The 15,671-nt window shown below is 38.6% G+C and overlaps 2 protein-coding genes across 2 annotated transcripts; one reads left to right on the forward strand and one right to left on the reverse strand.

Moving 5' to 3' along the window:
* Positions 1 to 245: 245 nt before the first annotated feature.
* Positions 246 to 4,814, reverse strand: LOC143364031 (uncharacterized). The gene is made up of 4 exons (XM_076804550.1): positions 4,623 to 4,814; positions 4,145 to 4,270; positions 3,542 to 3,665; positions 246 to 363 (listed from the first exon to the last, which is right to left on the reverse strand). The coding sequence occupies exons 2-4, from the start codon at positions 4,233 to 4,235 to the stop codon at positions 246 to 248; spliced, it is 333 nt and encodes a 110-aa protein (XP_076660665.1). The 5' UTR covers positions 4,236 to 4,270; positions 4,623 to 4,814.
* Positions 4,815 to 13,470: 8,656 nt separating this feature from the next.
* Positions 13,471 to 14,339, forward strand: LOC143364036 (uncharacterized). Its single transcript, XM_076804555.1, has 2 exons — positions 13,471 to 13,745; positions 13,902 to 14,339. Exons 1-2 carry the CDS (start codon positions 13,711 to 13,713, stop codon positions 14,182 to 14,184), a joined length of 318 nt encoding a protein of 105 aa, XP_076660670.1. The 5' UTR covers positions 13,471 to 13,710; the 3' UTR covers positions 14,185 to 14,339.
* The last annotated feature ends 1,332 nt before the right edge of the window (positions 14,340 to 15,671 follow it).

The raw sequence follows: 15,671 nt of genomic DNA on the forward strand, positions 1-15,671 counted from the left end.
GAATTTGATTGCAAAGTGAAAAAACATTGACCACTTCGACTCAATAGTTTCATACCTCCCTTCATATATTAATGTATATATATATAAGGCGCTAAAACTCATAGAACGTAAAGAATATATTTCGCAGAAGTTATAAGGGAATAGCAATCCCTAAGACCCGTATCCTATAAATTCCAAATTCAAGAAAACAAAATCTATTCAAATTAAAACATTGATAAAGAAATAATGAGGAAATACCTGCAAAATTACTTCTTAACCGTTGAAAACGAAACATGAGGCCCTGGGGTGACCGAGGAACCAGTGCGTGAGGTAAAGAGCGAACCAGCATTGCATCCGTTGGCCAACCTCACCCATTTGAAAACACTGGAAATAAATAATAACATGTATCCAACGGCAGAAGGTGAAGTTTCCAAGCTACTACACGCGGTAAGGAAAATAAATTGTAGGGACAACTTGAGAATAAATGAAGGGATCGTTTGCGGTGCAATTAGAAATTGTCTCTACCTGAAATACTTGCACTTGTGAAGACTTCATTCAACGTTGATGAACTCAATGGATACATATACAATAGTATATCATGAATAAATTTCTTCTGTGAATTTGATTGCAAAGTGAAAAAACATTGACCACTTCGACTCAATAATTTCATAGGGTGGATAATAAAAATTCCCTTGTAGATTGTTATGACACACAGCCATTTCCGAGGAAAGACCATTAGACCTCGGGATACTTTTACAAGGGTCTCGAGAAGGCCTAAGCATTTTTTATATACACGTTACCAGTTAAGGCCTAATCGTCACGGGTTAGGCATCCGCGTAGTGCGTGAGGGTTAGAGACCCTAAGGCAGACCCCTTGGGCCATCAGTTTGGGGACCCCTAATAAACATAGTTGCCAGATGACTGGAACAAAGTGACTCTTCTGCCAAGTCCTTGGAAAATCTAGCTTTTCCAAGGAAGCATTGTTCCCAAACTCGATGGTCCTCGCCCTCATGGGACAAGGGGGTAATAAACCATAGGCACGTGCTGGCCACTTGGGCCCTTTTTTTCGTCACGCTGCTCTGGGGTCTGGCAATCGTCACGTGCTGGTCTAGGCACTTTCTCTACGCGTTTGACTTGGGGTGGGGACTTCCTCCACCACCAACAGGGGTTGCATACAAATGACTCCTCCCTCAAGTCAATCAGCAAGTGAGATTTCTTTCCCCCAAAAATGGGACCATCTCCCACTCTTCTCCAAAGTCACCACCGAGGTGAAGAGCGAGCTGACCCCAGAGCAGAAATTAGATACAAACATGTTCTCAAAGGAAACCGAATAATCACCAGTCCGAATGTAAACTGTATATAGTCATTGTTCTAATAAACCAAAGTTGTTATTGCAAAGGAAGGTGTCGGGTCATTAATTCGACAAAATAACACGCAGAACCTCTCCTACAATTGCGAGAAACTGCACGACATAACATAGATTTTAATGAAAGAACTCTCCTCCATCCTAAAGAACAAATTCGGTCATTGAAAATAGGCAGAATTCGCAATGGAGACTCTGACAGTTTTTTGCAAATATCTCAGAAAATAAAGAGACCTCCGTACAGTGCGGACAAATGGTCTGTCTTCGGGCACTTCTCGTAATTTGGTTATTAATGTATATATTAATGTACAATAACCAGCAAAACTGAGTCTACACTATTTGAAGCAACATAACTTTTTAAAAATTAGATCAAATGACTTGAATTTTATTGAGAAGTTAGAAGGATTAGTTTATTAGACGAGGTGTAGGAAGGAATGGGAAGAGGTGGAAAGGTTGCAGGAGAGGTTTCTGAGGTGGGTCCTAGGAGTAGAGAGGTACGCACCGCGGTATATGGTGCGGTCACAGCTGCAGAGGGAGTTGTTGAGAGGGAGGGCGGGGTTGAGGGCATGGGGGTACCAGAAGAAGTTGAGGGTGGAAAAAGGGGGGGAGCTAGCTAGGTTGTGCTGGGAGCAGGGAAGAGGAAGGGGCAGAAGGGGAGGGGAGGTAGTAGGGTGGGTGAAGGAGTGACGGCGTTTTTGGGAAGAGAGGGGCTGGACAGCGGAGGAGGCGGAGGAGATGATGGAGGAGAGGATAGAGGCAGTGAGTGAGGAGATAGTGAAAGGGGAAAAGAAGAAGCAACAGGGGAGAGATGGGAAAAGATAGGAAGCGCAAGGTACAACATGTGGTACGGGAGGGTGAAGGGAGAGCGGATACCGGGGTATCTGAAGAAAGGCTGGGGAGAGAGCAGGTGGCAAAGGGTGGCCAGGTACAGGTTGGGAAACGAGATGAGAGGTGGAAAGTATTGGTTGGAGGAGGAGAAGAAAGTATGTAAGGTCTGTGGGTGAGAGGAGGAAACGTGGGAACATGTGTGGGAAATGTGTAAGGGAGGGTTGAGGGGAGTGGTTGGCAGGGGATGGTGGGGAAGTATTAGGGGATGAAGGAGGAGAGGAATGGATGAGGAAGGTGGATGAATGGAGGAAGAGCAGGAATGGAGAGATATGGGAGATGAAGTAAATGGAGAGAATGCATAGGAATGGAGTGAAAGAGAGAGCAGCCGAAAGAGGAGGTCCAGGAGGCATGGGAAGGATGGGTGAGGTGCAGGGAGGGGAGAGAGCAGAGAAGCATGTATGTGTGGGACAGGGAAAAATAATAACGCGGCGGATATTAGTGAAAGATCGTTCTCTCTCTCTATGGCGTGTTTTTAGGACACGTTTAATTAAGTTAGGGTAAGTTAGGATAAGTTTAAGGTTAAGATTGGGGTAAGAGGGAGATGTAATTAAAATTGTAACCCCGAGGGGAATCAATAATTGATATATATATTAGACGAGGTGTACAAAATTTTTGAAAAAAATTTTAATTGGTCGGAATCGCAAAAGAAATAGTAAAAGTTGGTTTTTTCAGCTTTTTTATCAGAGCCTGTATTGAAAATTTAAGGAATGTATTTGATTTGCTCGAATAAATTATATCTACGCTTAAAATTTCACAGATATTGGTTAATTCGATTACGAGTTATAAACGATTAAAAGTGTGGTTTTAAGTCGAAAATCATGAAAAACGGCAATTTTTCCACTTTTAAGCGTTTATAACTCGTAAACGAATTAACCAATATCGGTGAAATTTTCAGCATGGATGTAATTTACTCAAGCGAATCAAACACATTTTTTAAATTTTCAATACAGGCTCAGATAAAAAAGCTAAAAAAACCAACTGTTACTATTTCTTTTGCGATTCCGACCAATTCAAACTTTTTTCAAAAATTTTTTACACCTCGTCTAACAAACTAAACCTTCCAACTTCTCAATAAAATTCAAGTCATTTGATCAGATTTTTAAAAAGTTATGTTGGCTCAAATAGTGTAGACTCAGTTTTGCTGGTTAGTGTATGTATATAAAGCGAGAAAACTCAAGGAACGTAAAGAATATATTTCGCAGAAGTTACAAGGGAATAGCAATCCCTAAGACCCATATCCTATAAATTCCAAATTCAAGGTAACAAGATCTATTCAAATTAAAACATTAATAAAGAAATAATGAGAAAATACCTGTGAAATTTCTTCTTAACTGTTGAAAACAAAACACGAGGCCCTGGGGTGACCGAGGAACCAGTCAGTGAGGTGAACAGCGAACCCACATTGCATCCAATGGCCGGCCTCACACTTGAAAACACTGAAAATAAATAATAACATGTATTCAACGGCAGAAGGTAAAGTTTTTAAGCTACTACACGCGGTAAGGAAAATAAATTATAGGGACAACCTGAGAATAAATGAAGGGATCGTTTGCGGTGCGATTAGAAATTGTCTCTACCTGAAATACATCCACTTGTGCACTTCATTCAACGTTTATAAACTCAATGAATAGATATATAGAAACAACTTATAGTGATCATGTATAAATAACTTCTGTGAATATGATTGCAAAGTGAAAAAACATTGACCACTTCGACTCGATAATTTCATACCTCCCTTCATATATTAATGTATATATATATATAAGGCGCTAAAACTCATGGAACCTAAAGAATATATTTCGCAGAAGTTATAAGGGAATAGCAATCCCTAAGACCCGTATCCTATAAATTCCAAATTCAAGAAAACAAAATCTATTCAAATTAAAACATTGATAAAGAAATAATGAGGAAATACCTGCAAAATTACTTCTTAACCGTTGAAAAGGAAACATGAGACCCTGGGGTGACCGAGGAACCAGTGCGTGAGGTAAAGACCGAACCAGCATTGTATCCGTTGGCCAACCTCACCCATTTGAAAACACTGGAAATAAATAATAACATGTATCACTCAATGAATACATATATAGAAACAACTTATAGTGATCATGAATAAATAACTTCTGTGAATTTGATTGCAAAATGGGAGAACATCGACTCGATAATTTCATAGGGTGGATAATAAAAATCTCCTTGTACATTTTAACCAAAGAACCCTCCCGCGCCCTAAAGAACAAATTCGGTCATTCAAAATAGGCAGAAGTTTACATCAAAATAGACAGTTTTTGCAAATATCTCGGAAAATAAAGAGACCGCCGTACTGTGCGGACAAATGGCCTGTTTTCGGGAAAACTTATCAAAATGTATACTCCAAACCTAATCGCCATAATACGTACTTACAACACACGGCACTGACACGAATGGCTGCTCTGAAGTGAATACTGGCCGACGCTTGCGAGCGAATGTTCGATGGCATTCCTTCGACCGCCTTCGGAACCGATCTTCGCTTCTTTCTCTGCAGCTTCCCGTGGACCGTCGCCGCGCCGCCGCGTATACAATGTATGTTGGCGGTTCGTCGGCGTGCTTGCCGCTGCGCGATGCCCAGGCTGCCACATGTCCATTTTCATCTGTCTTTTTCGGCGGTTTATTTGACTTCGAATAATTTCCGGAGGCGCGTTCGAATGCTGTAACGAGGACAGAGCAGTCAAAGACTGGCGCGCGCGTTGCAATGTATGTGGTTGTATCGCCCAATGACAAAGCAAGGATCAAATAAAACTCTAGTCTATATATAGACACTTATGAATCGTAGTTCTTTTTAGACCTTTGAAATTTTGAATCATTTCATTTTTGGTTTAATTTAGCTTCACACATGAATTTATTGACTCTGTTGTAAACATTTATTTCATAATAAAAAAAGAGAGACCGAGGTGTGTGCATGAATAATAGTGGTAAAGTATTTTTAAGTTATAACATTCGCAAAACATCGTATCCGGACCTAATCTAATCATACATTATCATTATTAGGATCATACTCTTATGCAAATGCACGTAGACTTTTTGACAGTGATACTGAAATAAATGTAATGTAACAATTACAATTTTTATTCTGTTATAACGTCTGACACCTGATCGTTCCATACTCCGGGTAAAAAAAAACATGTCCACTTAGGACCCTCCTCCCTATAAATATCCAACATTTAATAAAATTGAAAGATTCCCTTTTCAGTTCCTTTCTTATTCGTTATCCAACACGCCGGTGTTTCCATCTCGTATTCATCAGTCAGCTACACATCTGTAGGTAATACCATACCACAGACGAGGTATAGGAGTAGACCAATCACCCAATGTATTATTCTGTCTCACGCTCGGGGGGCTCTAGAGCCCCCGTACTATTCCGTGTCACATCCTACCGTATCATCCAGAACTAATATTGTGGAACCGATATTCTACAATGGCGCTGTTGCTGATATAATTTTAAATCTCATGTCGAGGATTCATATGATGAATGAAACAAAAGAATGTTGTTTCCTCTTAATTCCATTACGGCTGACACGCGAGTGCATCGAAGGAGACGTAATGTAATAATAATAATAACGTAACGTCTCCGGCTGAGAATATTTTGGTCCCGGATCGAATCCCGCATGGAACGATTTTTTTTTCGTTAAACACTTTTTTCTTGTTCTTTCTACTACATCAGTCGTCTTCCCTGTGCAATTACAACTACAACAGTGTAATAACATAATTATAAAAAATTAAATTAGTTCAATATTAGCCAAAAGTAAGAATGTAGTTTAAATTTAATTAAATAAAATACGACGTTGATATCATTAATTTCATTTGACTATTTAATAGCTACTTATTCAATGTACTTCTGATATTGCTTTTCATTCGCAGCATATATATTCTAATAAATTTAATTATTTGGGATTGATAAAAGATTGAACAACAATATTTATAATAACTAGTTTTGAACATTTTTTAAGGGTAATTAAATTTAAAAAACAAAAAGAATGATTTAAAAATACAAAATATATTTCAGTATATACCATTAAACCCGATTCTTTTTAATTTTTTCAGTTTAAATTTTACTTTGGTATTGTTCCGTCACAAGACAAAACAAATATTTCAATATAACCAAACATCTGGGTGGCAGACTTCGGCCTACCTCCAGTTTATCATGTTTGTAATGCACTAGCATTTATGGTAGCGGCCCGGGACAAAATTTACAACACTTTACCGGGCGCAGGTTTATAACGCCTTTCCGGACCCATCGAGTGAGGGTACCGCGCGTCCACCTCGGCACAAGGTTACCCTCCCTTTGGCAATGGTAGGCGCCAACGAAGATCAATGACAATGATTGACCAATCACGAACAAATTAGAAGACAGAGATTCTTAGACCCCACCCACACCGAGATTAGCTGCAAGGAGTGAAGAGACGACAAGACCAGTCAACCAACTAGCCTCAAATAAACAAGTATTCCTCCGAGCAACCGTAGAGTCGTAGTCCACCAGAGCAGCAGCGGTCGTAGTATCCGCGTATTTCTTTTTATTTCTTCGGTTCTGTTAACGTCAGAGTCGATAGTGCAAACCGACACGGACAAGAGTGTCCCTTGCACTGCATTCCAGACAGAGTTGGGCACTATTTAGATAACAAATTATTTAAATAAGGATTCGAATCAAAGATATTTTATCTTTATTCGTTATTCGAAAGTTCGAATAAAAAAAGTATCTCTGTCGAATAAATAATTTTATTAGACGAGAATTTATCGGACGAATAGAGAGAATTTTTTTTATTCGAAGCGGATTTATTCGAACTTGGAATAAATTTTCATCTTTTATCTGTATCTTTTATTCAAAGGCTTCGGATAAATCTTCGAATAACTTTTGCCAGCTCGAATAAGCGGCGACGAGGTCCGACGAACGCCGATCTTCAAAGACCCAGCGACTGACAAACGGTATACAATGTAAGCAGATGGAGAATCGCGCACGAATGAAAGTTCAAACTTTTAGATTTTTCAATATACCTCCATAAAATTGCGGCGAGTGAATTGAGGGGCTTTTCCTGATGAAAATGAGTCCAAACTCGAGTGTAATCGAACAATTTTATTGATACGTAATGTTACGATAAAAATTAAAATCTTGTTGAAGATAATCCAAATGATGTCGTGTTTGGACTCATTTTCATCTGGATAAGCTCTACAACTTATTCGTATTAAAAATACTATTCGCATTAACACTATTCCTACCGAAACTTCGCGTATACCTATTTCTACCGCGACCGGTCAAATGACCGGTCTGTAGCACAACTTATATTTTTTAATATAGAATGAAGATAATAGCCAATTTGACAGTATAAAAATATAGTTTCTTTTATTTAGGAGTATATAATGTATATTTTATTCGTTTTCACCGCATAATATTTCGTTTACTATACCCTGTTGGGCCTGATGTTCCCCTAAACATATTATGAATAGGTGCTCTTCCAGGATTAGACCCTTCTTTTACTTCTTGCCAAACAGTTCCGTCTATAGCAGTTTCGATTACCTCTTCCTCATTCTCGCTATCGGAAGTAACTAAAAATCTCCTTCTCTTTCGTCCTCTACGTACGTTCGAAACATTCCCTTCGTCCTCATCGGTGTTCGAGTCGTTCTCAAATAGATCATAATTTTCCGTATTGTCATTTGCAATATCAAAAATTTCGAACGTCTTTACATTTTGGGAATGAATATTCAAGGGATAAAATAAAAACTAAAATATAAAAATGTAAATCAAGATGGATAAAAAAATGAACAAAAGATAAAATGTGAAACTTGCTACGAAGTATTGTTGGTTTGTTCACTTTTTTGAAAATGACACTTATAACGCGTAATACAATAGAAAATAAAAGTAGAATAATAATAGAATAAAAATACAAAATAGTAAAAGACTGCCGAATATGCTCCTTGTAACTTTCACGTTTTGATGCTCTCTGTCCAGCTCACGAGACTTTACTGATTTGAATTCGTGAGAAGACGTCTAGGCATCTCCTTCGGCTATGATTTTATTTATTTTACAGTCATAGTAGATAAGACGGTGTAAGAAAATCCGAGGTTCTGGACCGCTTCGGATACCAATCAAGCAAATAAAGACCGCGAGGCCGATAGGCGAGCGAGGACTGTAAGCACTTTTCGGCTAAAATCATGCCACAACTGCATTACCTTCCGTTTGTAACGACTTTATAGTTTCGGAATTGAGTCTTTGAAAGAATACTATTACAAAAAGATATAAATCGATCTACCGGTCAAATGACCGGTCGTGGTAGGTAAGACAGACTACAAATTTTTCTCAGAAAATAAACAATAAAAAAAGAAGTAAATATTGAAAAATGTATTATACGCATATTGTAGGAAAAGTCGTGAAGTTTAAAGGCGATTCAACTACGTTGTATATAGGAAATTCTAATCGAAATTTTAAAAACGGTCATTTGACCGGTCGCGGTAGGAGTTTGGACTCATTTTCTTCAGGAAAAGCCCCTAACAATTCACTCGTCACAATTTTATGAAGGTATATTGAAAAATCTAAAATTTGAACTTTCATTCGATGCGGGTTTCGATGGCGGACGAAAAGATTCTCAGCCGGAGACGTTTTACGGCCTGCACCAACCGAAACTGTTGAGAGTCAGAGTTATATATTGAAATGTAACGCAAATAAAATATTTTATACTGCAGTTTTAAGTTTCTACACTGTTTTCCTCAATATAAAAATGTTCAATATTACATAATACACCTACAAAACGATCAGGAGGCATCGAAACAATTGATTTTTTTTTTAACGACGATGCAATTTATAAAAAAATAAGAAAAATTGTTTCAGTATTATCTAACTACTGAATTTTTATAAAACTGGTATCTCGGAAACTTCAATTCGAAATGTGCACTTTCTTCAAATGATTGGACAATTCAATTATCCAATTTTCTTAAACATGTTTGTATAATCTGGAAAATCTTTAAAAATTACACATTAATAATCACGATGAGACACAAATAACATAATAACATAAACGTGGTCAACTGAAAACTTCGATATAAAATCGGCAATTTTATGGTATAAGAGTAGACCAATCACCATATGCGGTTTCGTGTCTCACATGTAAACAACTGGTTTTCTTACGCCCTCTACGCTGACGAACGATAAATGTTGGAACTAGATCATAAAAAATTATCAAATGTGGTCAAATACAAATGATTGACGAGTTATGTACATATCTGATGTTATGATCAGAGTTATGACTATATGTTCAAATTATATTTTTTAATTTGATGTCATTATGTTATATATCTACAATTATCTTTATCAATACAATATTAATAAATATAGATACCATGTTTCCAAATTATAGAAATACAATTTTCATAAATCTTGAACGTAAATAACATTTCTCCATACGTATAATTATTCGCATTTCTACAATTTTTTAACACTATTAATACGCATTCATTTTGAATATCTTTTGTAACTGAACTTGAAAAAGAAATTAAATTGAAATTTACTATATATTTCCATGTATATTTCATTTAAACAACATAAATTTTAGCTTTAAAGAATCATGTAAAATATCAATTAATATTAATTGTGAAATTCGAAAGAGTTAAGAATTAATTAATCAATAATTATGTAGTTGATCGTTTTTTGCGAGATGTCAATCTATTTCACTATTCACTCAGAACGTAGTTGTATTATTTTTTTGCACGTTTCTAATGAGAAAATAAACGACGAACGCAACGTACTGTTATGCGAGACTACCGGACTTATCTATTCTCTATAGATAAGTCAGACAAATAGATGAGTCAGAACTCACGGGCTTTCTCATCTACTAGACTAAGGCAAAATTACTCACCGGTACAGAGATTTCATGTTGAAGTCCAACCCTGCGAAAACTCCGACCTCCACGTCATTCCCTATCTCTAAGGGCTAGTGTCATCCATCCCCACCAAACTTCCATAGTTGTACTCTTATATAAGGCCCTGCGAAAGGGCGCGGAGAGAGAGAGAGAGAGAGACAGACAGAGAAGAAGTTACAAGTAGCCCGTCAGTCGACTCGTTTGTTACAAAGTTATTCGTCGTGTACAAAATCGCTTGTATTCTTGCTTGGCGACCTATTCCCAAATAAACCTAAGTTGTGCTGGAAGAGTTTGGAGTTTATTCGAGGATACTCTTTGTTTGGAACTATAGCGAAAGGAAAGAGGTATAGGTTGCGATAGAGACAGGTAGAGAATAATAGTGGACTGTATGAAATAATAAATAATGTATTAAGAATAAAGCGGAAAGAATACAAGATAGCGGTGAAGTGCAGAGGTACACGAAAGCGGAGAATAGATAGTAGTCGGAGATGTAACGCGCAAATCGTGAAGCGCACGATTTGGGAGAGTGAAGTGTCGTGGAGCGCACGAATAAACGAAAGTAAAGCGAGACTGTGATCGAGCGATCGAGCGTGTCTAAAGACCTCGTTTCGCGGTTATCGCGGGTTATTTATACTATGCGTGGCCACCGGCGTCGGAAGGAATAAGGAGTGGGGTTTTTGAAAATGACAAAGGATTTGGCAGTGTCGAACGTTAGCTAGCGCACGAGGGCAATGCCCTAACGGCCGCTACTGCACAGGAAACAAGGACGGTGGGTGACGGATTTGATATTTTGGATTATGGGAACGGTGGCTCACGCGACAAGTAAACGTTTAGAAGTAAACACAAAGTTTACGTCTGAGTGCGTTCACCCGGTCTCGGCGCCGTGCTCGATCAGCTGGCTATTGTCAACGCCGAGACACGGTCGCACCGAGGCCGCTCGCCTGCGGATTAGGTCGCAAAAACTATGGCACAAGAAATGATGTTTGCGTTACCGAGATTCTCGGTAACGCCTGCAGTGATTTCGAACACTCTTCATCTACCCCTTCCTGCGGCATAACAGAGGACTAATTTTTGGTGGCAGCGGTGGGATAGGCCGCAATTCAGCAAGAAGACCGAGGTCAACAAGGCGACAAGACGAAATCTGGAAGGATATAAGACGATTATGAAAATTCTATTCGGGTAAGTGAATGCCTTTTCACACATATTGGAACCCGAAATCAGAAATTCACACCGAAAGTGATAGCAGCGAGTCGTTACATAGTTTTATTCATAAAACTCTCGAGAAAATGAGTCGACCCGCGAGCCCTGTTAGAAGCAGCCTTGAACAACAAATGGCTGAACTACTGAGAAAATGTCTTAAATTAATGACTCTCTGCGAAGAGCAACGGAAAGAAATCGACGAACTACGACATGGGGAAACTTCAGTACCACTAGAACCTGTAAACGTTAGAATCAGAGATGATGAAAGTGACAGCTCCTTTCGGTCAACGGACGAACAACGCGTTTTGCTCAGGAGAACGAAAGAATCAAGACAGGTTTATACAGTCAACAAACCCACGGGATCTGACCGAGGAATTACAAATCGAGGAAACATTACAATTGCTCTCCGAATGGGACAAAGCAGGTCAAGTCGAGTATTCCTCCTAGACACAGGAGCGAGAATAAATTTAATAAAAGCAGCAGCAGCAGTTGTTTTACCTACACGAGCGCGAATCAATCGTTTTTATGGAATTGATGATAGAGAAGTCGTCTCAACCAGAGAAGCTAAACTTACAGTAGGAAATCGTGAACATATTTTAGCAATAGTACCAGATAGTTTTCCTATAGAAGAAGACGGGTTACTCGGCATGCCGTTCCTTGAGGGGGAGGAAGCCAAGATAGATACCAAGCATAGGACGATAGAACTAACAGGTACTTTGCATAGGATCCTACATTTTAGTAAGGACTCGATTGAGGGTCGAGAAAAACGTTTAAAATTATTAGACGAAAATACACGGGTAGCCCATTTGACAGATCCGAAAGCTATTGAATTAGTCAGGAAGGTATCGCGAGAGTTTGAGGACATCCTTGCTTTGCCAGGCGACGCACTGCCTATGACAAAACTGACCGAGCATAGCATACCTGTCACAGATGAAGCCCCTATATATGTCAAGCAGTTCCAAGGATTGGCAGGATATTACCGGAGATTTATCCCAAATTTCTCGCAGTTAGCTAAACCAATGAATACGCTTCTGAGAAAGGACAGGAACTTCGAGTGGAAGCAACAACAAGAGGAATCTTTTCAACATCTGAAGACAGAACTTTGCGGAGATCGTGTACTCATGTACCCAGATTTTAAAAGACAATTCATTTTATCTACTGATGCATCCGGTGAAGCTTTAGGAGCGGTACTGGCACAAAAAGATGAGAGCGGAAAAGAAAAACCAATCAGCTTTGCAAGTCGGACCCTAAACGAAGCTGAGCAAAAATATTCAACCACGGATCGCGAAATGCTTGCCATGGTTTGGAGTGTAAAGCACTTCCGCCCCTACTCATATGGTCGAAAGTTCGTTATAATTACTGATCATCAGCCACTGAAATGGCTAAATAACATGAAAAACCCAACTGCCATGCAGACGCGATGGAGGATCATTTTAGAAGAGTATGATTACGAGATTCAATACAAAAAGGGATGTTTGAATTCTAACGCTGATGCACTTAGTAGAAATCCGGTAATTAATCAAACTTATCGTCTCCTACACGAACGTTTTAACCGCGATATTAACGAAAAATGGCGTATGTTATACAGTATAGGCATAACTTTACCTAATAGAAGTAAACATGTAAAACGTGGTTGGTTGAATCCCATTGGAGATTTAGCCAATGTATTATTCGGAACCCTTAGTCAAAAGGACGCCGAATATTACGATTCGGAACTTGATAAACTTTATACAGATAGTAAAAGTTTAGCCGTACACCTAGATAAAGAAACAACCATTGTAAAAGGCATTGTTAAAGACTTTTCCAATTATCGTGATAGAATTCAATCATTCATAAATGTAACCACTGAAGCAATCTATCAGGTTACAGATAAGATAGAACAGCGACAAATTCAACTCAGTACAGCAACTTTATTATCTGAACTTGTAACTGAATACGGGGAATTAACACACAAACTCAGAAGTTTAATCAACAATGGAATCCAAGGAAAATTGGACCCCACATTGCTAAATTCAGTAGACTTAGTAACAATTCTAAAAAGCATTGAATCCAAATTTGGAGCTGAAAGGACGCTATTTCCTGCCACGAAAGAATCAGCCTTCCTATATCAACGAGTCATCGAAGTTAATACTTTTGTCTTACATGATACACAACTTTGCTTTGAAATGAAAATTCCAATTCTTGAACCAGAACAATATAACCTTTATCAACTAGTACCAATCCCCCTTATTCGGGACAAACTAATGTATGTAGTTAGCATAACTGTTCGATATATACTACTAGACAGCACAACTAAATACTACAGCCCTGTCGAGTCTATGGATATTCACAAATGTAAAATCTTCGAGAAAATCCGAATTTGTGAAAGAACGACTCCAGTTCTCACTTCATCATTTCAAGACCAATGTATAGCGCAAGCAATTCATATATTCCCAGAAAGTAGGAAATATCAAATATCCATCATCAAAATTCTAAATCCCATCTGGATACAACTTTACTCTAAACGTGTAAAGAAGAAGAAGATATTTTAATTCATCACATATCTTTAGGTATAACCGAAACCATCTGGACCACACTTAAAATTATCACCGTTAGTTTAATCCTACTAGCTCTATTATATGTATTATGCAAATTAAAAGTCTGGAAACTCATAAGTTTATGCTTCAAACCTTGCAATCAGTATGTAAACTGTTTCAATACAGGAGGTACCCACGTTTATAACGAAAATGTAACGACACCGTCACCTCAGTATTCTGTCAGGTTCACATCAAAACCTCAAAATGACCAAGCATTCACTGTCGAGGAAGTTAGCGACGAACCCGTACCAATTTATGTAAAACCGTCAAAGCGTAAAACCGTACTCAAACCAATCTTGTAAAAAGAACATACCTTACCAAGGTATATTCTTTTAAAATAAGGAAGGGGATGTTATGCGAGACTACCGGACTTATCTATTCTCTATAGATAAGTCAGACAAATAGATGAGTCAGAACTCACGGGCTTTCTCATCTACTAGACTAAGGCAAAATTACTCACCGGTACAGAGATTTCATGTTAAAGTCCAACCCTGCGAAAACTCCGACCTCCACGTCATTCCCTATCTCTAAGGGCTAGTGTCATCCATCCCCACCAAACTTCCATAGTTGTACTCTTATATAAGGCCCTGCGAAAGGGCGCGGAGAGAGAGAGAGAGAGAGACAGACAGAGAAGAAGTTACAAGTAGCCCGTCAGTCGACTCGTTTGTTACAAAGTTATTCGTCGTGTACAAAATCGCTTGTATTCTTGCTTGGCGACCTATTCCCAAATAAACCTAAGTTGTGCTGGAAGAGTTTGGAGTTTATTCGAGGATACTCTTCATCTACCCCTTCCTGCGGCATAACAGTACGACACGTACAAACACTACCGCATTCATCGAGCTCGATCACACTTGTTCAGTCGTGATGCCAGAATCGCGTTGTTATGCGAGACTACCAGACTTATCTATTCTCTATAGATAAGTCAGACAAATAGATGAGTCAGAACTCACGGGCTTTCTCATCTACTAGACTAAGGCAAATTACTCACTGGTACTGAGATTTCAGATTAAAGTCCAACCCTGCGAAAATTCCGACCTCCACGTCATTCCCTATCTCTAAGTGCTAGTGTCATCCATCCCCACCAAACTTCCATAGTTGTACCCTTATATAAGGCCCTGCGAAAGGGCGCGGACAGACACACACACAGAGAAGAAGTTACACGTAACCCGTCAGTCGACTCGTTTGTTACAAAGTTATTCGTCGTGTACAAAATCGCTTTGTATTCTTGCTTGGCGACCTATTCCCAAATAAACCTAAGTTGTGCTAGAAGAGTTTGGAGTTTATTCGAGGATACTCTTCATCTACCCCTTCCTGCGGCATAACAGCGTGACGCCGCACAGTGGTGCCAAATGGCCAAAAAGCGGCAAAAAATCTGTAAAATGAAACTATCCAACGAATTTGTTTGAAAATCTGTGGAAAGATTACCACAGTTACAACGCTTATTTGGCAAAAACTTTTTGCACAAAGTTGTTAATATTAAGTAATATGGGCTAATCGAAAATCTCTGTTTTCTGCCCATTTTTTATTTATGGAAGCATAAAACAAATCCTTTAATAGATTTTGGTCTGGAACTAATCGTTTTGGCAAGGTGTAATATTGATCTAACTTTGTGCAAAAATTCATGAGACCCTTTCGTCACAATTTAAGTTTAAATATCAACTTTCAGAATTTCCAAGAGTGAATCGTGCGGAAGCTACGATTATTTGATTTTCCAGGTGAAATTTTTTAGGAATATTTCTAATTAATAAAGAAAAATGTGAAGTGCATATGATTTATTAATTTTTCATGT

The sequence above is a fragment of the Halictus rubicundus genome, unplaced genomic scaffold (genome assembly GCF_050948215.1).
Source record: "Halictus rubicundus isolate RS-2024b unplaced genomic scaffold, iyHalRubi1_principal scaffold0215, whole genome shotgun sequence".
Classification (NCBI taxonomy): domain Eukaryota; kingdom Metazoa; phylum Arthropoda; class Insecta; order Hymenoptera; family Halictidae; genus Halictus; species Halictus rubicundus.